The sequence below is a fragment of the Balaenoptera ricei genome, chromosome 12, assembly GCF_028023285.1.
Source record: "Balaenoptera ricei isolate mBalRic1 chromosome 12, mBalRic1.hap2, whole genome shotgun sequence".
Taxonomy (NCBI): Eukaryota; Metazoa; Chordata; class Mammalia; order Artiodactyla; family Balaenopteridae; genus Balaenoptera; species Balaenoptera ricei.
Window position 1 is genome coordinate 82,453,364 of NC_082650.1, and position 26,690 is coordinate 82,480,053.

Below are 26,690 nucleotides of genomic sequence, written 5' to 3' on the forward strand. Positions count from 1 at the left end.
TCATCGCGGTGCGCGGGCCTCTCACTGTCGCGGCCTCTCTTGTTGCGGAGCACAGGCTCCAGACGCGCAGGCTCAGTAATTGTGGCTCACAGGCCCAGTTGCTCCGCGGCATGTGGGATCCTCCCAGACCAGGGCTCGAACCCGTGTCCCCTGCATTGGCAGGCAGATTGTCAACCACTGTGCCACCAGGGAAGCCCTAAACTCCACATTCTGAAACCAATGGAGATGGTGCCCCCAAAATTTACATGATGGGTTAAAAATTGGGAAGCAGAAAAAGGTTAGTAAAAGTTAAGTTAGTGTAAAGAAGAGATGATTAAAAGTGGCTTAACAGGGTTGGTCCTACACGGATACGGAGAAGGTACCTGCCTATCCAGGGTGATTTGAGGGGTACTAAAACATCCAGCTGCTGGGGAAAACACTGTTTCTCTCTGTCAGCTCCTGAAAACAAGCCTTAGCTAGGCTAGCCAGCAACTTCAACATAATTGTTCTCACCTCAGTTTCACATCCTGTTTACTTCAACCTGACCTCAGCACTAAACCAACTCCACTCACCGTTTTCCAAAGAAATATACTTTACAGTTAGTCACAGCGTATAGAAATATCCTACTCTTCTGACTTTCAAGACTGGCTTATTTGGGGGAGAAAGGATTTTGCTGATTTTGCTTATGTATTCATGTGAAAATCATTTACAATCCTTCACATTTTAAACTTCGCCGCTAAAATGCTCAAGTAAATTTAGCACCGCATGAAGAAGCTAAGTGTTGATACTGTGGTTTCTCACAACCTCTGACACACGAATGCAGACCTTGAGGGCACTTGAGAGTCAAGGGCATCCCATGGTCCTGAATTGCAGCAGAAGCAGTGCCTCTGGAACCGGCAGGTGGCTGTGAACAGGCCTTGGCCAAGAGGCTTATTGTGAAGGATTCCTCGCCTTACATGAAGGCAGGCTATGAGCCCTTCAAGCTACCCCAGGACAAGTGCCTCAGTTGCGTTGCTCTCCTTTCTGAGGACACAGACAGCAGGTCTTTTTGCAGTATGCTCCTCCCCCTTCTCAACATCCTCCTCTGTCTCCCCACAAAGGGGTGGGAAGCGAGCACCCATTTTTGTTCTGGGTCCAAGACCCTGCCCAGCTGGACCCCTGCTTCTCCACTCCCTGACACCTACCAGACGTGAAGAGCTCAGGACCCCACTTGCTCACAGGTCATCCCCCGGGGGCGCAAAAGAGACCACCCCCTTTCTCTTTCCTTTTTTGGAAATCTGTAATTAACATTTTCATAGCTCTTTGTAGATTTTTCCATGTATATGAACATATAATTATTTTATAAAAATTGGATCAACAAAATATATTTTCATATCATTATTTTTAATGCTTGTCCAGAATTCTAATGAACTCTTTTTTTTTTAACTTGGTAGGTATTTTTATTTTTGTTGTTTATTTATTTTTCATTGAAGTATAGTTGATTTGCAATGTTGTGTTAGTTTCTGCTGTACAGCAAAGTGATTCAGTTACACATATATATACATTCTTTTTCATATTCTTTTCCATTATGGTTTATCCCAGGATATTGAACATAGTTCCCTGTGCTCTACAGTAGGACCCTATTGTTCCCCTTTCTCTTTTCTACTTCTCCCTCAACTTCCATTCGGTCCCTGCCCTCTTCACCAAGCCGCATATGCCCTCAGCAAAATTTCTCGGCATCTCACCTACAGATTTGGTTCTTCCTCTTTTTTTTAGTGCGGTGAGATGGACTTATCAATACGTATGTATCCATGCAAATACATAATAGAATAGAAGATAGCAAGCTTTACTTCTTACAATGGTTTTCCAGGGTCCTAACCCTTTCCTTCTGACGTAGCAAATGCAATGGCCAAACCTATTTTTGCAATGTGAAGAAAACTAGTGCAATCGCTCTAATGCTTTGAGAGAAGGGGGCACTGATTTTCACCCTCAGCAGCGGGTAGTGGTGTGGAGACAAGGAAGGCTGCCATGGCACCCAAGTTTCCAAAGCTTCAGGGAGGGCAACGGTGTGGCATCCACCCTGCATCACCGATAATCAGTCTGTAGGCTATCGTGAGACTGCACTGGCTTCGTACCTCATTACAGAAAATCACTGAAATTTTCCCTAATTTCTATGGTCCTCTTTTCCAACATTTACTCGCTTGCAGCAGGCATGTCAGGATGGAATTTCACTGAGAGCTACACCTAGGAAGATAGAGAAGAAAGCAAGAGAAGAAAGCAAGACGTAGGAGCTCTTGTCATCTCCACTTGATCATGCAGAAGACAGTGTGCTTAAAATCCATGCAATTTTCTGGAACAGCATTAAGCAAGTGTTCAGTACATCCGCGTAATTTTTGAGGCGTGTTCGGGTATGTGAAGCACAATGCACGTTTAGTTCCCTTGCTCTTTGGAAGAAAAAAAATTCAGGTGGGTAATTGAGCATTTCCACTAACAGAGGGGCCGGATTGGGATGTAACAGATCACAAGCAAGCTGACCGTTTGCAGAAAGGCCAGAACTGCTTACTCTTTTTTAGTAAGGTCTGGAAAGCATATGCAAGATTAAATTTTTATTTTTTAGGACTTCCAGTTATTGCTTTGGTCCTGGAGTGTTACCCACTTTCTCTCTGTGGAGTTCTGTTCTTCAAATGGAGAATTTTATTCTGGAGGAATTCCAGTAACTTCTGTCTCCACTCCTGTTAATTCATTCATTAGGACATCGCAGCCTTTTCCTTTAGGAAAACATAATGGGTTCACTAAGTGCTTTTACCAGTGGCTGTCACTCTCATAACAATACTGCCGCGAACGCCCCATTCTCCTTTTTCTGTTGTCTGTTACTGTCACTATATGTGTACAGTAATCCTAGGTTGTAAGCCTGCAGGGTTAGATGCAGAGAAAACATTCCTCTAGAGGAGAGAGTCTGGTGAGAACTGGTCCAAACAGGCTGGTAAAGATCCACTTGAATACATAATCAAGAAAAAGCCTGCCTGGTGGGCAAGGTTGAGCCCTGAAATGGAAACTTTGTAAGCAATCTATGGTTGGAGGCCAACTTTGGTACAGGAAGGAAAAAAAGAAACTCTTCAGTGATGTAATAGGGTGGTGGTTTCCAGGATGCCAGTCAACATCAAGGCCCTACCAGCCTAGAACCTAGAGTGGAAAAGATACTTTTGACTGAAGGGCTTACCTTCACGTGAACTAGTGGACATGTTTAGGCAATGTGTAGACAATCTAATTTTAACACAATAAATGAAGGGGCAAAAGCCCAGTATTTCAGAGCTGCCTCTCCACCCCAGCGAGATCTGACTTTTTCTTAGGATAATGTAATGTTTGAATTCAGTGTTGGAATCAAATGGTTGTTCATTAATTTCCCTTTCTGTACATTTGGACATTTCCAAACTTGTCACAGCTACCCTGGGTGGTGGGATCTGGGTCAGCTCCAGGATTGAGCAGTTAAAGAAATTTAATTTAAACCCCAGTTTAAACCTTCGGTGTTGACCACCTTCCCCGGTCTGCTGGAAGTTGCCTGCCTGTGGACCTGCGGTCCTCTTCCCGCCGCCTCAATACTGATATTTCCCATCTGCCAGGCCTTTCAGGAGAACCTCCCAGCTCAGTGGGAGTCCGTCCCACCATGCTACGTCTCAGCCCTTCCCCAAATGGTTTGTTTTGCTGCAAAATCACAACCTTCACCACCACCCTCATCAACAAATGTCGGTACTGAACACGCACAATCCCAAAGTCAAAGAACTGATTATTGGGGTTCCGTTTTCCAACCTTCAGCTCTCATAATTTAATGTGTTCGATAGCGACACCTTCTGGTGAAGTGTCACAATAGCATGTTGAATACACCGGGCTCTACGAGCACACTGCAAACATCAAAATAAATAAATAAAAATAAATAAATAAATGAAAAGAAGGAAGGAAAAAAGAGGAAGGAATGAAGAGAGGAAATGTTGATAGCTTTGCATGTGGTGTCAGGGGAATCCTCCCTCGCTCATATAGGACCTTGCTTTGTTTCAGGAAAGGAAGTAAAAACAGATCTTTCAAAGAGTTTTGCTCTAAGTGCAAATAGAAAAATGGGTCAGTGGCTGGAGGGAAAGTGATATCAAGAAAGAATCTTTTAGGTAGAAGGAGAAAATAATAGAATGTTTGCAGGCTGATAGGAATGATCCAGTAGAAAGAGAGAAAAATGATTCAGTAGGTGAATGAAAGGAGGGTTTCTGGAAGAACGTCCTTGCGAGGTGAAAAGGCTGGGATCCAGTGCATAAGTAAAGGAACTGGGCTTAGACAGGAGCACGGACCAGTCATCAAATAGTCACAGGAGGGAAAGCAGAGTATCTGAGCACAGATGCAGCCAGTGAGTGGACGCAGGGCTGGAAATCCGAAATGTTATCTTCTGGGTCCTCCTGTTCTCAATAAAATGTGAAGCAAGGTCATCAGCTGAGAGTGAGAATTGGCAGGAAGTGCAGGAAATCTGAGAAAAGTTGTGTGTAGTTCTCCAAGAGAGAGGGAGAGAAATTCAACAGACCAGAGAAATGTAGTGTGATATTACTGAAGGATCATAAATTTAAAGTGAGTCCTAATGATTGTTTTTCTCCAACCTTGTTCAGCTACTAGGGTGCCCGTGAGGAGAAGGCAAAGAGTGGTATTTAACCCTGGTTATGGTTTTGCCTGTCAGGTACAATAATGGAGGCAAGAGAGTGGAGAACTCGTCCTCCTAAAGAACCAGGCAATATTAATACTCTTTCCTATTGATACCTATGTTTGTAATTGGCTCCATTTAGTATTTGTTTGTTTGTTTACTCTTGGATAAATTGAAAGATTCTGGGGATGCTGATTTTACTAAATTATACTTTGTGTATAAACTGTCTCCTTTCTGTTCTTTTGGTTTTCATTCACAAAGGAACTTGGAGAGCCTTCTTTAACAAAATGGGAACTTAAATCTCTGTAAGCCACATGCTGGTGGTCTCCAGGGGCCAGAGTGAGTGGTCCCAACTGTTCATCAGTAATTCCTTTCTTAAACGGTAGAATGGCTGAAAGGAAAGAGATGGAGTGGAGAGGGGGAGTGGAGATCTGACCACACTGTTAACGTGCTCTGACACCCCTAGGCCTCAGTACCTGACCGAGTGGCAAACTGAGAAAAAGGGTATCTGTTTCGTCTATACACTAGAGCTTTTCTGAGAGTGATATGAAATAATACCGATGGAAAAAATTCACAATAAAATAGTACTCAGTGAATGTAAGTTACTTTTATGAGAGGTCTACAAAGCTAAAAATGAAATCCAGACCTAACCCTACCAGACACCTCAGTGCCAGCAGGATGAATGGCTCCGGGAGTTTAATCCTCTGCCAACACCCTCTCTTTGACCTCCCCTCCATCCCTTCTCTCACCATCTCACATAAAATATCAAGCTTGCTCTGTAAATGAAACTCTAAGGCCCCAAATCACTTTCAACCAGATTGCCACCCACAGAGCCCTGCCCTCAGAGAAATCCTAGGGCTGCTGCTAATAGGCAGGGAGGTTGTTTTGTTGCATTTTTTCCCCTAGATTTTTAGAAGCACTCCACTTCCTCATCAAGAGTGCACCTCTGGGTACCACAATGCTATATCATTCCCCACTTGAATTATAATGTCTATCTAAAGAGGCATCTCTCGGGAGGCTTGAGTGCTAAGTGGGGAGTGATTTTAGGAGAGATATGTGGGAAAAGGTTTCAATATTTGGCAGTGCCTAAAGGCAAGATGATTCGAAATGTTGTTTTTGTTTTTGTTTTTTTTAAATACGCTTGATCAGCCCATTATGCTATTCCCTGATTTCTGAAAATGCCTTGTCACTGGAATATCACATTCGGCAGTTGCAGCAAGATAGAACTTCCATAACCCTCAGGATCACATTTTTAGTTTTTTCCATCCATTTATTATATGCTTCACTTATAGCACACAAATGTATGTATTCATCAGGAAATCAATTTTTTTTAATTGAAATATAGTTGATTTACCATGTTTTAGGTGTACAGGAAAGTGATTCAGTTATACATGTATATATTCTTTTTCAGATTTTTTCCACTATAGGTTATTACAAGATATTGAATATAGCTCCCTGTGTTATACAGTAGGTCCTTGTTGTTTATTTTATATACAGAACTGTGTATCTGTTAATCCCAAATTTCTAATTTATCCTTCCCCGCTCCTTTCCCCTTTGATAACCATAAGTTTATTTTCTATGTCTGTGAGTCTGTTTCTGTTTTGTAAATAGGCTCACTTCTATCATATTTTTAGCTTCTACACCTAAGCGATATCATGATATTTGTCTTTCTCTGTCTGACTTACTTCACTTAGTCTGATAATCTCTAGGTCCATCCATGTTGCTGCAAATGGCATTATTCCATTCTTTTTTATGGCTGAGTAGTATTACCAGGCAATCAATCTTTCTTTTACAGATCTCTCCATTAAAATATACGGTTCTGAAATTAAAGACATAGACAATGCCGCAAGAATTGAAACAACCGAAGATACCGGAAAAATTTACAAAGTGTCCACAATGAGACGAATATTCGATTTGGCAAAGCATCGAACCAAAAGATCAGCATTTTTCCCAACTGGGCTTAAAGTCTGTCCACAGGAATCCATGAAACAGATTTTAGCAAGTCTTCAAGCGTATTATAGATTGAGAGGTAAGGAAAGAGGTGCAGCCTGTTTGGACTTTCCCTCTCTTCATCCCTTCCCTTTCATCCATCCCAAGGTTGTGTTCAGCCCAGAGCTTCTCATTCAGTCACAGGAGTTATAAAAATCAGCCAACTGACCTGAGAGTTATGAAAAATAAGCCTTCGAAACTATGGCAGATCTGTGCTTGCATGTTTTAAAACCATGTCCTGTGCAACACAGAACCATGAGAGCATTTAACAAGCCACGAGAAAGCCTTGGCCTCTGGGTTTTACCTCTTTGTTTTATTTTTGCCAAAGCCCACTGTTAAATCCTAATGTTGTACGAAGCACAGGATGATTGCAATGTCAGGAATCTGTGCAAGTTGATGGATGACTTAAGATTTCACTTTTCAAAAACCACATTGCAATCCCAATCCTCCCTCCCTTCTTGATAAGTTTCAGTTGTTTATTGCTGATCCAGTAAAAATGCCTGAACCTGGGAAACCTGGAGGCACAAATTAGCAGTGGTTACCAAGATATAATGCAGGGGTGTTAACGGGATTTACAGCACAATTACTGTGGTTTCCATCAGAGCTACAGTGTAGTTTTTACCCCAAGACAGCATTACAGGACTCTTACAGCATTCCCGGAAATCATGATGGAGTTCAATCACACCACGGCCATCAGTAGCTGTCCTTGTCATTCACTTACCGTGGATGAAAAAAAAAAAATCCCATGGCTTCTTCTTTAAATGAAAGAAAAGAATCTTTGGTAACTGCTATTAAATTCCCCAGGTAGCCTGTCTGGCTGCATCCTAAACGCAAGTCACCTTACATGTGAAAACTGAGGTTTACTGATTTCCACCTTGATCATAATAGATGTTTGCTTCCACTCCAAAAAGCACAGTCACCCTGCTCTATTTCAAGCCTATTGACTAGAGCGAGCTGGTTCAATTCTAGCCTGTGATGTGTTGCACATTCTGACAACTGAAAACTACGTCATCAACTAACATCCCACCAAGTTCTTAAGTATTTACATCTATAAGATGTGCAAAAGTTGAATTAATCTGGGTGTTCTTATTGGGTTTGGGAAGCGTAATTAACTAACAGTATCAAAAATATCAAGCCCTGGGCTTCCCTGGTGGTGGCACAGTGGTTAGGAACCTGCCTGCCAATGCAAGGGACACAGGTTCGAGCCCTGGCCCGGAAAGATCCCACATGCCACGGAGCAACTAAGCCCGTGCGTCACAACTACTGAGCCTGACCTCTAGAGCCCGCAAACCACAACTACTGAGCCCACGTTCCACAACTACTGAAGCCTGCGCGCCTAGAGCCCTTGCTCCGCAACAAGAGAAACCACTGCAATAAGAAGCCCGCGCAACGCAACGAAGAGTAGCCCCCGCTCACCGCATCTAGAGAAAGCCCGCGCACAGCAACAAAGACCCAACACAGCCAAAAATAAATAAAATAAATTAAAAAAAAAAAATCAAGCCCTATGTTCCTCATATGTCTCATTTTATGTGGAAGTAAAAAGATACTTGCTTTCTGACAGAAGGCACACCCGCAGAGAAATGACAGCTACTGGGTCAGAGTCAGAGGGAGGACTCTAATTATAGAAAATCAAGTGCACGATATTAAAATTCTGAGGTCCTAGCACAGCACCTCTGCATATGGATGCAGAAGCAAAGAGGTCATTGGGAAGGCAAGGAAAAGACAGTGTCATACGTAAAGCATTCATTTTGGAGGTACCTACACATTGATTGGACAATGACATTGGTAAATTTCATGTTATTTGTTATTGGATAGAAGCATAAATACATGGGATATGCATCACATTGACTATGAACACAGCTGTTGCTAACTATTTTCACATAACTTCTAATCCTTTACGACGTTCACAAGTAGGATTCATCGCAGGTATTTGTAGAATAGACTATTGCTGCAACCAAATTTTTAGCTCTGAATTTTATTCTTAGCTCTTTATTCTTGATTAGGTTTGCCTCTTTCATTCTTGCTTCCCTGGATGAAACAAACCACTGTTTTTCTCCCCACAGCAATGACAGCCTATTATCTTTATGGCTGCCCCTGGGTGATATGAAATTTTACTGTTCACCAGCATGGGTTTCTTAAGTCTAACAAATTGGTTCACAAAGAAACTAGAAATAAGACCCAGCTATAAAGCAGTGTTTCTTTGACGGAGTAACCCAGTTATCGTTCTCATAGCTGCTTTTACAAAATTATCTGTTGATGTTTTTCAAACTTAGAGGAGACAGTGCCCACATTCCTCAAATCAAATGGAATACTGAGCTATTTCTCTTCCCAGTGCTTAAAGCAACACAAGGGAAAATGTTCTGAGCTTCCTGATAGAATCGCGAAGATTTCCTCAGAAAGCACAGACACAAGGGTCAAGGTCGTTTCTGGTAGTTTCCCAGGCAGAACCTCTGCTCCCACCACGCAGACTCTCTCCTCTGTGACTGCCTCCCTTCAAAGTCCTCTTTGAGTCCTTTGTGATTTCACCCCTCCCCATGTCTCTCCCTCTCTCTCCCTCCCTCCCTTCCTCTATCTATCTCCACTCTCTCTTTCTCCCAACCCCAATGTTAAAAGCTAGATCTTTCTTTCACGTTAATGTGTGACTCGGAGAAAGTTAAAGGTGAAGGGAATCCTAGTTCTTGCTACTCAAACCGCTGTCCCCAGACCAGCAGCATCACGTCACTTGGGAGCTTGTAAGAAACGCAGGTGTTCATTCAGATGGCTCCCCAGACCTACTTAATAATCTGCATTCTCATATTGAGAAGATGCCCAGGTAATCTTGCTCCTTCACCTGCAGCCCTTTCTCCCACCTCAGGGACACAGAAAGCCCTCGTCCCTACTAAAACCTACTTTTCCCAAAGACTTTGAGAGAACGTTCTCCCTGAAGCACCAATGCCTGAAGCTGCTTGAAGAATTATTTCCCTGGGACACTGTCGTTTACAGTGATCAAAATGTCGGGATGAAACAGGGACCAGTATCTTTTTTTTAGACGATTTTTGAGGGGCAGGATTTTGGTGACTCCTCCGACGTCATTTTTCTGGCATCCTGGAAGCTCAGCACAAATCAGGAGGCACAGAATCCTTCTGTGATCAAGAGAACAGGAGCACCAGGCCCTGACTCACTGGCAGAGTCACCCATCCTTGCTAAGGGAGCCTCAAATAAAAACCTTGGAAGTTGAGGCATCGAAGGACCTCAGGGCTGGGAGGAGTCTGAAAACCTCTGAGAAGTTGGATTTTTTCTAACCTCTTGGTTTACCTTTCTGTGCCATCTTTGTCTGGCTCTATTGGGAAGGATTGCCACAAGGATTTTGGAGAAAGCCGGAGCCTTGCCTCCCCAGTATCCCCACAGTTGCTTGAGATCTGACCACAGAACCTCAGCCTTTCTGCTGAATGTCTCAGCCTAGGCTGTTTGATGATGTAGGAAAAACCCCAGGCAACACACACCTCAAATGTGGAAAACTCGATGGCACTTTTGAGGTGGTGGGCACTGCAAACCACCACCCCCCCCGGGTCTGTGGGTTCTGGTCAGGTTGTCGCTAGTAAATGACCTGAGTTTCTGTTGGTCTGGAATTCTCTTTGCCTCCTAAAACAGAAAGCTAAGAGAAACCCAGATGTGGACCAAGCGGGGAGTGAGGGAAGGTAAAGCACTGGAGTAAGAGTCTCCAGACTGGGCTTCCCATACCTTGTTCCTCCCCGTAACCCATAACCCCTTTTCTCTGCATGGCAGTCAGAGGGTTTCTTTAGAAAGTCAGATGATGTCAGCTCCTACTCCAAAGCACCCCCTTGCTCCTCATCCCTCCAGAGTTAAAGACCAACATATTACAATTGCTTATGACCAAAGTCTTCTATCTTTTTATCCTAACTTAATCCCCTAAAATAATTTTTAAATTAGGTGCCCTCTTGAGAGCTTTTCTGTTGACATCTAAAGTTTTTCATCATAAGCTTAAATAATTGGAAAAGATGTAACTTTTGGTGAGTTGTAAATATTGATATTGAAAATAAGATAGGAATTAAAGCATTCTCGTATATACAGTGGAATCTATCATAGATACTCAATACTTACCATCAAGTACTCTACAAATGCATGAACAAACCCTTCCAAACAGCAGGCAATGTCACGTGGTCCCTTTTCCTCCACACACCCACATTTCCATCCCACCTCTCACTGCAGAGTCTTATCTTAATGTAATTTAGGTCATACTTAAAAGTCTGTTATGGGTTGCTCTAAAATACTTCTCAGTAACAAAAATGTATGTAAATTGAAATTACATTTTTTACTTATTTCCTAAGTAAATAACTTATTTTACTTATTTCCAGAAATTTCTTCTGGATTCAGTTGCATTTATAATTATTTTTAATATATAACTGATTAAAGGAAGTAGATATAAGTTTGACAAAAGTTTTTAATTTTTTATTGATGGATATAAGCTCAGATATTGGTTTGGGGTAACTAATGTTTATAGATACAAAATCAGGAACAAAGCTTTGGAAGAGGCCAATTTAAATGAAGGGCCTATAGCTTAAGCTCCACTAGCTTCTGCCTCTGGATAGATGGGGTTGCTTTGGCGCTGTCCCTCTATTAGTTCATGTGCCATTATTTATTATTCCTATTATGTATTGCTAACATTAGACAGGATTTAACATCCATTTTATCCCTATTCTTTTCCTTAGTTTCACTTAAATGCTGAGAAAACGTGTTACATAAATAAGTAGATGGGAACAGATGGAGTTTTGTTACAGTAGCAGCCTTATTCTTAAGTTCCCCTGGCATTTTATGCTAACAATGACATCGTGATCTGCCATCATTATTTTTAATGATCTATCGGCTGTTGACTTCATTAGGACTTCTTCTAATGTGTTGAAGGCAAAGCATCAGAAACTGCCCTACTTGCAAAAACTGTGTGTTTGCCCTTGACTAAGTTCACTGCCTGTCTTAATCTCAAACACAGTTATTTCAAATACCCTTTGTGTGGCAACCTTGGGGCACTGTGCCATCACAGGAAGACTGTGGATGGGGAGATGGGGGAAGGATGACGGCCAAAGGGAAAGTGAGGAAGGAAAGATGTGTTGTTAGGCAAACCAATTTAGGAAAGCACGATAGGGAAGTTGAGATCTAGAAATTGAGTCTCTTTAAATGTCTGTGTGCCTGTTGACCCCTTGGAAAGTCTGCAGATACAGCGGGGTACCTGTGCCCCAGTTGAAGATGACTGCTGCAAGACCTGCACCATCGCTGTGCCTCTTACCGCATCCTTCCGTGTTCATCCTCTATGACTCTCAGCCTTGCTCTGGCCACAGTGACCTTTTTACTGTTTCTTCAATGTGCCCAGCGTTCTCCAGCCTTGGGGCCTCTTCCCAAACTGTTCAAAAGTCACCTTGACCATGAGGCCTTCCTCAACCACCCTATTATAAATAGCAGTCTTACACACACACACACACACACACACACACACACACACCTGTATTTCTATCTCCCTTCTTTTATTTTTCTCCATGGTGCATATAGGGGCTCAATAAATATTGGTTAAGTGAATTAATCTCTATGGGCTATAGGCTAGTGTATCAGCATAAGCCATGACAGAGCTTGCCATGTTTAAGACTGGGCTTGGGTTGGGAGAAGGGCGTCTTCTCAGGGTTTGGCCGTTTCTCACTCCTCATGGCGCCGCCTTGCAGTGTGCCGGGAAGCAGTGTGGGAAGCGTATCGGATCTTTCTGGATCGCATCCCTGACCCAGGGGAATACCAGGACTGGGTCAGCATCTGCCAGCAGGAGACTTTCTGCCTCTTTGACATCGGGAGAAATTTCAGCAACTCCCAGGAACACCTGGATCTTCTTCAGCAGGTGAGTTTAAACACGGAGTGTTGGGAACCCGGTCCAAATAGCTCCCAGGCCTCCAGACCCTGCCCCTTTTGAACTGGTTCCCCCAGCGTAAGGGTTGGCTGAAGAAATGCTTAGAGAGATCTGAGAAGGCCAACAGGAATTTTATTCCTGCAAAATAACATTTTACAGGCAGATTGAAATGAAGTTAAAGGGAAAAGGGAATGAACATAGACTTTGGCTCTTCAGTTGGCATTGTCTCTTAATAAAATTACTTTTTATCTTCCTACAGAGGATAAAACAGAGAAACTTCCTTGAGAGGTGAGTACCTAAAATACAGTGCAGCATGCTCTTGACTTTTGAAAGATCCCATGATGGAGTGAGACTGAGCTATTGTGCCTTTACATTATTTCAGCTACTGAGATCGGAGTAGGTTATTCTGACAGACACTTTATGCATATATTTTGCTGAAGATAAATGAGTATATAAAAGGGAAATGGATAGACCTTATAGATCGAGATAGATGTTTGCACTATATTTGCAGATAAAATGAATGCAATACTGTGTGATAATTATCTAACATGTTTTTTACTTATTAGATACAGAGCAATTAAAATAGTTTAATTTTTAGAACTGGTGAAAAATATTAGTTACATCAGGAACATGTTGAATGCAATCAGAGAGCAACCTAAATTTTGAACTCTCATTTGGTATTCTGTAAAGTGTTAGTATTTCTCAAACTAAACTGAAGCACTAAGCTGTGTCTTCTACAAGAACCGAATATCAAATAAGAAAATCGAAATGCAAAGAAAAAGCAAAGTACATCCGATAAAATGATTACAGAAGAGACGTGCTGTTGCCAAACTCTAAACTCACAAATTACACTCATAACAGTTAGAAATCTAAAACTGAAGATAATAATACTGCAGAGAGAGACACAAATTGGGCTGTATGAATTACAATTCTTTATAATGCTTTCCACATTTGTTCCTTGGTTTCTGTTCCCTTTGTCACAACCTGGCCCTGGACCTTATTAATTTACACTGTGCAAAACGTCAAATCCTTGCCTCTAACCTCTTCCCCCCCTTAACTTGCGTAACAGCTCCTGGGTTAATACATCTGAGATATTCCTTTTTTTACACTGAGGCTTGTTCAGAGGCTTTTCAAAAATACTCCCGCAACTTCCCCTCGCCCTTCTGAATATCCACTCCCACCCTTCTCCACGTGCTCTGTGGGCAGAGGGCTGAGAGGGAGGGACTGACTCACTGGCCTCCCTTGGCCTCTGACTTCTGGGAAGGACCAGCCAATGTGGATCAGGAAATCAGAGGGAGAAGCAGGGTGAGGTGAGCGAATTTATCACCTCCCCACAGCCCCAACCTGCAGAGTCTTCCAGGGCTACGGACCTCTTTCAGCAGCAGCTCAGCTCCTGTCAGGCAACCCTCTCTTTCCACAGAGCCTGCTCTGTCTCTGCTTCGTAGTAACTGCTGCATCATCTCACCCCTCGTGGAGAGGGGAGCTTTGAGTACCTCGCTGTTATCACCCAAGGGTTCTGCACTCGCCCTTGTGGTTGCTCGTATAGTCTTCCCGTGACTTAGTAAGTAAGTAGACTTAGTAGACTTTGCTCAAATTACCCAACTCTGAGTGAGCCATTTCTTCCCTCTCAGGACCTCCACTGCGGCAGAGGCACAACTAATTCATCAAGGCCTTCAGCCCCTGACCTTTCCAACTTTGCCCTCCATGAGCCAGTATCCCACCACTGCCACCATGACACTTCCTCACCACGTCCAGACCACACCCTGCTCATCCTGGGCTCTGACCACAGCCTTCCCCTCTGCCTGAAGAACCTGTCTTCTCCGCGCCACCCACCAATCCTGCTCTCCTTTCAAGCTCCCTAGCCCCCTACAACCACAGAGGACCTAGCCATCCCCTCTGGTCTTCCATCAGCGTGAGCCACTATTTAGATCAAACAGTCAACCATGACTATATTGCACAAACACAGACATAATCCTTTGAGACCTAATAGCTTATAGTAAGAAATCTTTCAGTGAGCTTCAATAGCTATCACTACTGCTACTCCTTTCCAAATAAAGCTTGCTAGAATGGGCTAATGTGATATGCAGACATCTCTATAACCATGACATTGGATGACACTCCCTGGCATTGCAAACCTACCCACAACTCCCTGGCAGGTTACCACTGCAGGCAATGATTATGTCCAGAATAGGGATTCAAGACACCTGCATTATCCAGAAATCTCTCTCTCTCATTATCGTAACCACAAGAGTTACTTTATCAGATAAACTGAATGACTCTCTGAATTTACAGGTTTGAGGGTCTGAGATTTTAGCGAGAATATTTCAGTCATAGATCATGTGATCAATTATCTTTGATGTCAAGGACACAGTTGAAGCACAATTGGGACTGTAAAACATCGGACCCCCAGAACCATCTTTGCCTACTATGAAAATGCTCCCCAGAATGGCAAAAAGCCAAGATGCTTATGGAAAACCCCTTGAGTCAAACATAATTATTTGGGGGTTGTTTGAATTTTTCTTCAAAGAAAATATATTAGAAGATTACTTCTGTAATGAAAATATAGGTAAACCTAGTTTTAAAATATACTTTCTCTCTAATTTTTAGGTCTATTCAGTATAAGCAAATTTAAATGCATTTCCTCTATTGTCATCAAGCTGCTTTTCACCATCTCTTTTTTATTTCCTATTGTGCTAATAGAAAAGATGAAATATCCACAAAGGAGACATTAGGAGAGCCTGGTGAAACCCCTGTGTTTTCAACAGGTAAGCTTAGAACTCCTCGTTTCATCTGCTACTGAACCTTAATTCAAACCATCATGAAAGCATGTTATTTGAAAAGCAATGGTTAATTGAAGTTGACACAGTTTATAATGCACTTTCTCAAAACTAACTTGTAATTCTAACCTTACAAAATAATTTAAATTCATAGCATACGTCTTGGAAAATACAGAAAAGAATAAAAACAAAACCAAATCACCCATTACCCTACAACTTGGAGGCAGTCATCGATATTTTCCAACAAACAAATTCAAGATAATGTATTCATGTGTCCTTTACGTAGCCACAAAAAGAAAAAGTAACCAGATCTCATTAGGCAAAACCATTTAACTGTAACACATCTAGGGGAGCTCCAAACTTGCGTTCTGGAAAGGAGTAATGAGAAATTTAAGTGGGATCAAGAGTCTGAGTTATATTTTGCTCAAGAACATACTTGTGTGATCTTAAAAGAAAATGAGTTCAGAATGCACCTAACATCTGTAATTTCCAGAGTGACAGGAAAAGCATGTGTCATGGTGACCTCATTCTAATTTAAACTCCTCCAGCCTCATTTTCGTGCCTGTACTTTTTTAAATTTCCACAGACGTTGCCAGTGTCTCACCCGGGTCCCTGCCTCCCCCTCCTGATGACACACCCTTCAACGAAATCCTCAACAACACCCTCCCGGACACCAAGATGCCTACAATAGTAAGAAGTTCTCAATCTAGCTCTTCACATGTCTGTTTGGTTTCATTAGTAAAACAGGGAAAGACAAGGGATGGACTGGCCATTCACTGTTATTAGTGCTGCATTTTTATCACCCCAAGTAAGAGTCGGTGACTTCCTTTTATTCACTGTTCTCACTTCTTCCAAGGGAGGGACTGAAAGGAAAAGAAATAGATTGGAAACTAGGATAAAGTGAGAGAAGTTGCAACTTAATTATTAACTCCAGGAGGGCAGGGGCCCTTCTTCCCTCAGTGCCCAACAGAACCTTATGTACAACAGGTGCTCACCAAGCGTTAGAGTGAATAAATGATGGGTGAATGAATGAATGAATACATCAGTCAACCCATCAATGAAGTCCTTTCTCCACTGAAGTGTAATCACACACTGACAGCAAGGGCAGAGGTCTTCCTCCCAGTCATGTGCAGCACGAATAGACCAGATAAATATCCAAATGACCGAAATCCTGCATGTCAAGCTGGGGAAAAATAAAAACAGTGTTTTCTAGCAAAAAGCAACACTGGTCACCACTCTGAGTGAAAGGGCATGCAGGATTGTTAGGGAATTGAATGTTGGTTATCACTAAAGGGGGACTTTTTAATTGAAGTATAGTTGATTTACAATATTTTATTAGTTTCAGGTGTACAGCAAAGTGGTTCAATGGTTTTATATACTCCATTTAAAGTTATGACGAAATAATGGCTATATTCCCCGTGCTGTACAATAGACCCTTGTTGTTTATTTATTTGATACACGGTAGTTTGCACCTTGTAATCAAAAGGGAGACATGCTTAACCTCTCCAAAAGCTTTGAGCCCAGACCCTCAGTGCAGAAGCAGGCAAACACCGCTCCCTTTGTTCCAGTGATAGGGTTGTGGCAGCACAAGGCAGGCAGCAGACCCAGAAGAGGGCAGTAATATAAGGAAGGGACCCCAAATCAGAAGATGGATCTTATGCTGCCACTGCCACAGGTCTACCATTCCCTGTGGTCTGTGAGCCTTCTCTGGCCCTTTCCTCTTCCTGTGACCCTCCCTCCAAGGCACAGATCAAGGCCAGAAGGTGAAGGCAGGAAGTTCAGCCTCACCATCTCTACATGGAAATTCAGAGATGAGGACCCTGCTGGCCATTCTCTCTGGGCTTTAGGCTGGATGACCGTAGACTTGATGGAACTACTGCTATGAACAAAGAATTTAAATGTTTTGTTTTTCTCAAAAATACTGTTTCATCAACAGTGAAAACTGCTGTTGGAAAAAATTACTGAGATTAAACATATTCACTGCAAAATTTCTAAGACAACTCCAGTCTGCCTTCTCTCTTTTCTCACATTACCTGTGTCCCATCTCCTTCAAAGTCTGATATAGGTCCCTCCTTCTCCTGTAAATATCCCCTGAATATTTTACTTCACATTCATCTACATCTATATTTATTCTTTCATTCAGCAAACATTGGGCCATGCACTAAAGATACTAAGATGAGCAAGCCTCAGTCCGGTCCTTCAAGGAATTTATAGTGCAAATAAGGGCAACAAAATAGCCTAAGTGCTATGACTGAAGACGGCAGATGTATAGACAAAATAATAGGCTAGGACAGGCTGCTGAGGTTGTGACCCGCCTTGTCACGGATATTCACTGAGAGTTTCGTGCAGAAATGGTCTCATGTTTTTTGCTTTGAGGGACTCAGTGAAGTGTGAGAATCACACTGGATTCAAGGAGATTTTATGTGGGGTGACAAGATTACCATATTAAAAAAAAAACTTCCATGTGAGTGTATCAGAGGTACCAAATGAGCAATTCAGATGTCATTTGCTAGTGCAAAGGTTCAGAGAAGGCAAAGATTTCTACCCTAGATGGTAGAGGAGATGTTTTTTAGATGAACCAAAGGATATCGGTAAAAAGTAAATAAGTGTGTGTGTGTCTAAATGCTTCCATGAAGAGCACACAGTCATAAAATGATGGAGTTCTCAGGGATTCTACATAATTAACTCATTGGAGCTTTGATACTTTGTCTCTCCGTGAGATTCAGAGGCCACTGCTAGTTAATAGGACTTCTATTCTAGAAGCACTTACGGCTTCATAACCCACTTCCTGAGACAGTATCAATATATATTATACAATGTAACCATTTGCTCGTGGTTTATATGAACAGAATCCCTTCTCTTTTTTTTTTTTTTTTTTAACTCTAACCCAGGAAAGAGAAGTAGAATCCACTAATGTTGCTGAGGATGCCCTAGAACAGAAGGTGGAAATAAGCGTCTCCCTGGCAAAGCACAAGTTCAAGGAAGAGCTCGCCGACTCCCAGTCCCCATATTACCAGGAGGTTGCAGCCAAGTCTCAGCTTCAGGTGAGTGAACCCACCTCACACAACCAGAGCCCAGGGCGGGACTCAGATCTGGGAGCCAACAGCACAGAAATCCTCTTGGTTCATCTTCCTGAGACCAGGAATTCTTTTCATTTATTTATTTATTTATTTTTATTTTTATTTTTTTTTACCTTTTGACCCCTTCACCCATTTCTCCTACCTTCCACCCATCTCTACCTCTGACAATCACCAATCTATTTTTTGTATCTATGAGCTTGGTTTCAGGGGGGGTGTTGTGGTTTGTTTTTAGGTTCCACATATACGTGAGATCGTTCAGTATTTGTCTTTCTCTCTCTAACTTATTTCACCTAGCGTAATGCCCTCGAGATCCATCCATGCCACTCGGAAGTGGCAAGATTTCATTCCCTTTATGGCTGGATAATATTGCATTGCGTATGATGTATTCCATCTTCTTTATCATCCATTGGTGGACACTCGGTTTGTCTCCATATCCTTGTTATTGTAAATAATGCTACAATGACCATGAATCTTTTCAAATAATGCTACAATGACCATGAATCTTTTCAGAGTAGTGCTTTCATTTTCTTCAGCTAAACCCCCAGAACTGGAATGAAGTGGAATTGCTGGATGATATGATAGTTCTATTTTTAATTTTTTGAAGAATCTCTGCACTGTTTCGATAGTAGCCGCACCATTTACATTCCCGCCAACGGTGCACAAGGGCTCCCTTCTCTCCACACCCTCTCCAGCACTTGTTATTTTTAAAAGGCCTGGCATTCTTCATGGGTGATAAGTGGAAGAAGTTATGTGGTCCACATCATCTGTCACTAAATCAAGACACTATCCCAAGATGGCTCTTCCATCTCTGACCATCATCGCAGCTGCCTGTTCCTGGTTAATTTAAAAAGCTCTTCATTCTCTGCAGGATAAATCCAAACTGTCATGCTGAACTTGGCATTTATGTGCCATGATAAGACTCCTGCCTTCCTTTCCAGCCTCCTCTTAACACCAGTTCCTTACCATCCCCCTCTTTACACTCTACTTTCCAGAAATGCAAACTGCTTGCAAATCTTTTCTTACCTTTAGTCTTTACATGGGCTGCCTTCTCTGTCTGGAATGCCCTTCCCTGAGTTGCATTTCACAAACTTCGTCATGAAATGTTCTCTCTACGCGTCCTGGGTTCGGTGCCTCTCCTCTGGGCTAACACCCGGTGCCCACTGTTGTCACAGCACTTATCACCTTGTCTTGAGATTGTTTGTTTACACGTCTATGGCTTTCGTTGTCACCACTCCCCTCTGCTCTCCAGCCACACTCACTGACATGAGGGCATGAGCTTCTCCTTGAGGGCAGGAACTGCTTCTTTCATCTCTGCTGCTTACCTCCTAATACAGGGCTTGGGATGCAGTTAACTACTCAGTAACTGTTTGTAGAAATGCAATTGAAATTAGAAGCATCCGTGAGATGATGTAACCATGAACTACGTTTATGAACAGGCTGGGTGCCCAAGCATCTTAGCGTGGCCAGGGAACAACAGGTGCCTAGCTCTCGTACTTGGAAAGTTCAATGCTTTCCTCCTCTCAGCTGGAGAGGGGATGAATAACAGAAACATTCTCAACCTCCAACCTCTCCCTGCATCAGCATTCAGTCAATAAAATGTAAAGAATCTTTTCTATGAACTTCAAAGAGAAAGCATCAGCATGGGATATTTATGAACCAGAGAAGTACTTAGACATGGATTAGTAGATAGAATGAATTAAAGAATTGTCTGTTAACTTTTCTATTTGTTCTTTGAAATATTCTTTTCAACAGATCCTTAGGCTAGTCAGATTATCTTAAAATTGGATAATTGGCCATAGACGGTCTTCACTGACCTGTTGTTAATTTTCTAAGCACCTAAAACAACCTGATGTAAAAGAATGCAGAGAAATCATAATTTTTTTAAGTCTGAGTTTTAGTCTTGTTTCTGCCCAAGAATTAGCCATGAGAATTTGGGGATCACTTCCATGACCTTGATTCCTCATTTAGAAACTAAAGATGACCTCGAAGTGCCTTTCCAAGTCTAAAATGCTCTGTATCGAAATAGGAGCACTGTTCTTAACGTTTTATATATATTAACGGGATTTTTTTATAGGATTCTATACTTAAAGTAAAATCATTTCTCTTTTGGACAAGTGAGGATACTGAGATGCAGGGAGATTAATTAATACACCCAACAACGTCACACCTATTAACTGGCAGAGCCAAGGTTCAGACCCACGTAGCCTGGCACCGGAACCCCTGCTCTTAATCACTATGCTATACTTTCTATTTTTCCCAAATAAATATACATGGGGAAAGGAGTTTTGTATCAGCAAATGAACATGCCTCTGAAAAATTTATCAACCAAAGAAGAGTATGTCTTGCTGGATCTTGTTCCAGAGGCCATCACATCAGTCTTGCTGGTTCCATTTACTTGGTCACTGGAGCCCCTCTTCTCAGCACATCTGTTCCCCTTCCAGGCACCTGAGCAGTCCGACCGCCCAGCAGCTGCCAGGAGATAACCAGCGAGCCTCACCACAGCCCAACACTTGCATTAGCTCAGCCATTCAGGCCTAATCAGGAATTAATGGCCAGTGCTTTGCAGTAATTTAATTTCCACAATAAACTTAATGACCAATTTAACACAAATGTCAAAAGGAATGCTTAGTTGTTGTCTGAATGCTTTCTCTTGTGCAAACATCCAGGAGAACTCAACACGGCTGCCTTTTTTTTTTAACATATATTCCAGCAGAATCAGGACGGCCTCTGTGCATTTCACATTATTAATAAGGTTAACTGGGCACTTAATTAGCAATTTAGTGGTTAGCCACTCCATGATCAGAAGTTCTCCAGAAGATAAGTTAGCAGAATTAACCGAAGGCCTTTGTCATCGCCTCCTTAGATGCCTTCTGCACCCTCCTAATCAAAGCTGATTCTTAATCAGTCACAGCCAGGTTCACAGAGAGGACACGGACACGAGCAATCAATCCCGTCCACGGGAGCCGGGACTTAGGGGCTGATCTCCCCACGAGGCTCCCTGCTGCGCACGTCGCGGCCGGGGCTTCTCCGGAAGCAGTTCTGTGTGTGACGGATCGTTTTCAGATGTGTAACGGCATCGCTGGTATCCTGGACCAGAAAGATGGACAAGTCAGGGTCTGAACCTTGAGCTCCAGAACCTGCAGCTTACACTTAAAACAGTCCACGCCAGGGGCTGTCACTGGAATGGCATTTGGGGGCACAGATGCCTTGTGGCCCCAAAGCCATTTGTCACGGGGCATCCACCGGGCTTTCCCACCTGCCCCCGTAATAAAGATCAGCTCTGCGGAACCTGGCCTCCTCTCTCACCTCTATGAAGCCCACCATGAGGTGGGAGTGGAGGCACGGGAACTTATTACCCAGGCCCCCTGCCTTGACCTCTGTGAGGACCTTCATCCTGTCCTTCCCCCGTGAAGTCTGTCAAAAACAACTGACTGAAGGCTTGCTCTGCCTTGCCAGCCTCCATGCTATGTGCCCACTGAGGAAGTAAAAGTAAATCGAGCTTTAAGGAACTGGGAATCCAGTAGAGGAGGCAAAGACTAAGTAAATAAATAAAACAATATTACCAGCTCTCTGCTCACCGTGTCAGGCACTCACTAGTTATTCCTTATGACAACCTTACGATATACATATTGTTATCCCATTTTGGCTAAGGAGACCAAGATTCAGAGAGATTAAGTGATAAACTCAAGGTCTTGCAGCTAGAAGGTAGCAGAACCGATATTTAAACTCAGGTGTGTACAGCCATCTCCACATCACCCAAAAGCTGAGCTACCTTCATCACTGCAGTTGTTACACACTCAGGGAACAAAACTACTTTTAATACTGGTACAATAAAATATAATTTAGATGGTAAATCAGTCTGCTGGAGAAAAAAAAAATCCACGATGCACTCCAAAGCCCAACGTAAGTGATTTGGGGATTATCTGTGCATTACCGCTCTAGTCTTTGGCATAGATCATGTAGACTCAGCAGTAATTTTAGATACAGTGACAAGGCAGTGGCATATTGATGAGTTTAGAGAAAGAAAAGTTGTTCTCAAGTCGATTAAGCAAAGTTTTCTGGGTCCCTACTACATGGATGACGATCTGCTAGGGACTGGGAGGAAAGGAGATAAAGAAGAATAAATAGGACACAATCCCTGAGCCCAGGAAGCATAATCTCAATGAAGAGACGGCATGCCCTTCATGGACGGTTTTACAGGACGTATGGCAATAAGTTCTACAACAGTAGGGAGAAGAAATAATGGAGCCTGACTTGGGGGAGCTACAAATGCTTTTCAGTAGAGAAGATGCTTGAGCTGCCTTTGAATGATGGCATGGGGGAGGCAGTCAATGAGGAGAAGGTAGGAGAAGTTGCATTTGGGGCTAAAGGGGAAAAAAAAGGTCACAGAAGTCCGGAGGAAATACGTGTCATATTTGGGGAGACACAGGAGTTCGTTTAGTGTGACCAGAGGACACGATATTGGCCGAGGGGGTAAGGATGGCAGGAAGTGCAAATGGAAAGGTACTTGGAGGGGCAGATTGTGGAGGGTCTTGAATATCATTCTAAAGATTTGGACCTTATTCAGTAGGCACTGCAGCCCATCACAGGATTTTTAGTGAAAAGCAACAGATAGGGAATGACTAACTTGGGAAGAAAGTGTAGTCAAGGGGACATCTTGCTTCGCCCGCCCCAGCACACCCCCAAAACCCATTTCCCTTCCCTCCCCCTACACGCATCCAGAAAACCATTCAGCAGTGTCAGAGGGGAGACAGTGAGGGTGTGCCTGCCATGGGGATAAGAAGAACGTGGTGGAAACAGAAGTCATGTGGAATTCAGACTAGCAGGCATTGGTGACTGGACAGCAGGAGCACAGAGGGAAGGTGTGTAGGGTTGCTGGGCTCTCTGGATGGAAGACCATGGGTGCTTGTGACCCTGACCGAGACAGGGAGCCCGGGAGGAAAGGCAGATCTGGAAGGAAGAGATTCACTCTGGTTTGGGCGTATTTCGTTGGTGGCAAAGTTGGGATTTTCATGTGAAGAACTCCAAGCTGCATCTCAGGTGGTTGTGGAAGCCGTGGGAGAAAACCAGATCCCCCAACGAGAGGCAGAGGGGAGTGGGTGCAGGGAAAGGGGGACAAGGTGGGCCCTCCCTTCAGCGCTTTACTACTAACTGCTATCACTTCCTCGTGGTCTCTCTTGCCTCCCTGCCTCCCACGAGTCAACTGGATGGGGCAGAGCCCATTTCCATGGTGATGTGTCCTGAGAGCCTAGCACAGAACCCACAACAGAGCTTCCCGCATCCATGGGAGCGTGTGTGCGATGGGGGCTGAGAACGCAGACCTGCAGAACCCTTACAGCTGAGGGAGAGGGTGAAGTCAGAAAGAGGATGGAGTGAAGGAGACTGAGAAAGTGGCCAGAGAGATGGAAGAAGAACCCGAGAAAAGCAGGGACTCCGTGGAAAAGGAGTGCAAAGTGCCCCTGGGTTTGGAGAGGACCATCCTTGCTGGGGGAACCCAGAGACAGAAGCCAGGCTGCCGTGGATCGGGGAGCCATTGAGCACTGCAATTGTAAGCTGTTCTGATTACGCACCGCATGAGCAAGATGAAATCAAGAAAATGTAAAGTCCACATAAATCTAAGAGCAAAACTAATGAGATTAGAGTTTGCTTCTACTATTTTTTTTACTCATTCTTTTTTTTTTCAATTGAAATACGGTTGCTGTACAATATGGTATGTTACAGGTGTACAATACAGTGATTCACAATTTTTAAAGGTTTTACTCCATTTATAGTTATTATAAAATATTGGCTATATTCCCTGTGTTGTACAATAGATCCTTGTAGCTTTTTTTTTTTTTTTTAAATATTTATTCATGGCTGTGCTGGGTCTTCGTTTCTGTGCAAGGGCTTTCTCTAGTTGTGGCGAGCGGGGGCCACTCTTCATCGCGGTGCGCGGGCCTCTCACTGTCGCGGCCTCTCTTGTTGCGGAGCACAAGCTCCAGACGCGCAGGCTCAGTAATTGTGGCTCACGGGCCCAGTTGCTTCGCGGCATGTGGGATCTTCCCAGACCAGGGCCCGAACCCGTGTGCCCTGCATTAGCAGGCAGGTTCTCAACCACTGCGCCACCAGGGAAGCCCCTTGTAGCTTATTTTATACCTAATAGTTTGTACTTAACCCCTTACCCCTACCTTGCCCCTCCCCCCTTCCCTCTCCCCACTGGTAACCACTAGCTTGTTCTCTCTGTGAGTCTGCTTCTTTTTTGTTATATTCACTAGTTTGATGGATGCTTCTACCATGTTATTTAGGTACAGCAGCCAGTTTGACTTTAATAATCCCTTTAATATTACAGATATTTTCCAAATCATATAATTCAATTCAGAAAATATGATCATTACTCTGTGTATAAATAAAAATACTGTAGCCAAAAAAGTTTCTTCCAAATACCACCTAAAAATTATTTCATATTTTATGTAAAGTAACCAGTAAAGCAGGTCAGAACTACCCAATTACAGCTTTTAAATAAATAGCAAAACACCTTCCTCTGGGTTTCAGAAATAAATGAGAACAAAAAGTTTGGCCTCAATCGTTACTTCAATTTTCCATTTTCACTGTTTTCCCCTAACTCATCAAAAGTGTTTAGGCTTTTTCAATTAGGTAAGATGTGACCCAGTAGAACCAAAGTGTATTTCATAAATTTCTTTCTCTCTGCAGATGCAAAAGGTATTTAAGAAACTTCCAGGATTCAAAGAAATCCATGTGTCAGGATTTAGGTAAGAGAATCGGACTCTTCTCAATTTTTAACTTACTTTCTCGCTATCCCCTTTTAAAAGCGATGTCATGAGGATTTTAAGGTCACTTTTACCCCAATTGTTTAGCTCCACCAAATCCTGAAATCTGAATACATCTCAGATGAAGGAGTTGTCTAATTAGAACGTGACTCTAGGTGATTTTTAAGGAGTAACACAGGAGCCGTCCTCCTTCCTTCCTCCGGAGTCAGAAACACGGCTTTCTGCAGAGAGCTCATCGCTGTCTTTGGCAATGTCATTTACCGAACCTCTTAGGAAAATCCCTCAGCAGAGACAGGTACAGAAAAGCAGCAATTAGTTACCTAGATGTCAATTGCCTGGTTTCCTATCCAATGCTAAATACCGTCATCATTTAAGCAAATCAGGCTGATCCTAGGGAGACGGGAAACTAATCAAAAGTGGTACCTATAGGGGTAAGAGAATTGGGTAGACAGGGATGGGGATGGAACGATTAATACCGGTTTTATCACATTGATGTCTGACCGTACTTTTATACCATTCTGATGTCTGGTCCATAGTAATGTATTACCATGCAAAATTTATAAAATTGAATATTTAAATAGAAGACATGAAATAAAATAGTGCCACGCTAAAGCAGGGTTCCATCATGTTCCCACAGATTTCCCATAAGCAGGCCTATATCCATTAGCATCTCAATATTCCAATGTGGGTTCAGGAGTTTTGGCAAGACTTTTGCATCTTTCTTTTAAGTTCTCACCATTCAAAACATCTACAAGGGGGATCATAATGTGGTATTTTTTTAACTGTGCCACAGGGCATACATACATCAGCCCTGGTGTGAGCAGAGGAAGTCCATCCTCTGCTAAGTCCATTCTAAGTCCATCCCTTGCGCTGAGGGGGATTTGTAAAACAGGAGGACAGGCCTCTCTCGAAGTTCTTCCTGGCCTGTCCCCATCTGTTGTCTTAAAGCAAGAAGGTCCACAGGGTGGGTCCCACATGCTCACAAAGAACAGCCGTGTAGGTGGGGGGCTCCACCCATTTATTTCTCTGGAAGCTCTCAGGCCCCTCTGATGTGTGTGACTCCAGAGGAAGAACACGTTGAACCATGAAAGTAACAACAGATGAAACCCTTAACATTTACCGAAGCAGACTCATGTTTCTTTATTTCAAGATGCTGCTCTACAGTATTCCATGTGAAATCAGATGCATTAGAGAGAAATAAAAGGGGATAGGAGAATACTCTGCATAGATGCAAGGTCTTCTGGATAGACCACTGCAGTTAAAGAACAAATTTTTAACTTAAACCTGAAGGAAATGATAGGAACAGTTCTCTTGGTGAATGTTCCAATGCTCATTATCTCCTCCCTTCAAATAAATGAAAAACTAATAATTAAAAAGAAAAATCTGTTTCAGAAGAAAACCAAAATGTTAGGTGATGAAATTTTGCAAGGTAAATATTTTAAAGTTATTATATCTTCTGAAACTGCATCTTTCCCGTGTGTTTTTCTCTGTGAGTTTATCCTTCTTTCTGTCAAGGATGCTTATAAAGTATATTTGATCACATTTTCCCAGTGATTTCCC

The 26,690-nt window shown here is 42.8% G+C and overlaps 1 protein-coding gene across 2 annotated transcripts in view; it reads left to right on the forward strand.

The window, feature by feature from the left end:
• The window catches only part of IMPG1 (interphotoreceptor matrix proteoglycan 1), a 108,059-nt gene that overhangs the window by 11,620 nt on the left and 69,749 nt on the right, over positions 1–26,690 (forward strand). Inside the window, exons 2-8 of one of the 2 annotated variants that reach the window (XM_059942102.1) lie at positions 6,429–6,662; positions 12,331–12,497; positions 12,766–12,794; positions 15,207–15,271; positions 15,870–15,973; positions 18,175–18,327; positions 25,054–25,112. In XM_059942102.1, the coding sequence (XP_059798085.1) occupies positions 6,429–6,662; positions 12,331–12,497; positions 12,766–12,794; positions 15,207–15,271; positions 15,870–15,973; positions 18,175–18,327; positions 25,054–25,112 (811 nt within the window). The remainder of the gene's footprint in view (positions 1–6,428; positions 6,663–12,330; positions 12,498–12,765; positions 12,795–15,206; positions 15,272–15,869; positions 15,974–18,174; positions 18,328–25,053; positions 25,113–26,690) is intronic. The other variant, XM_059942103.1, reaches the window with a different exon arrangement.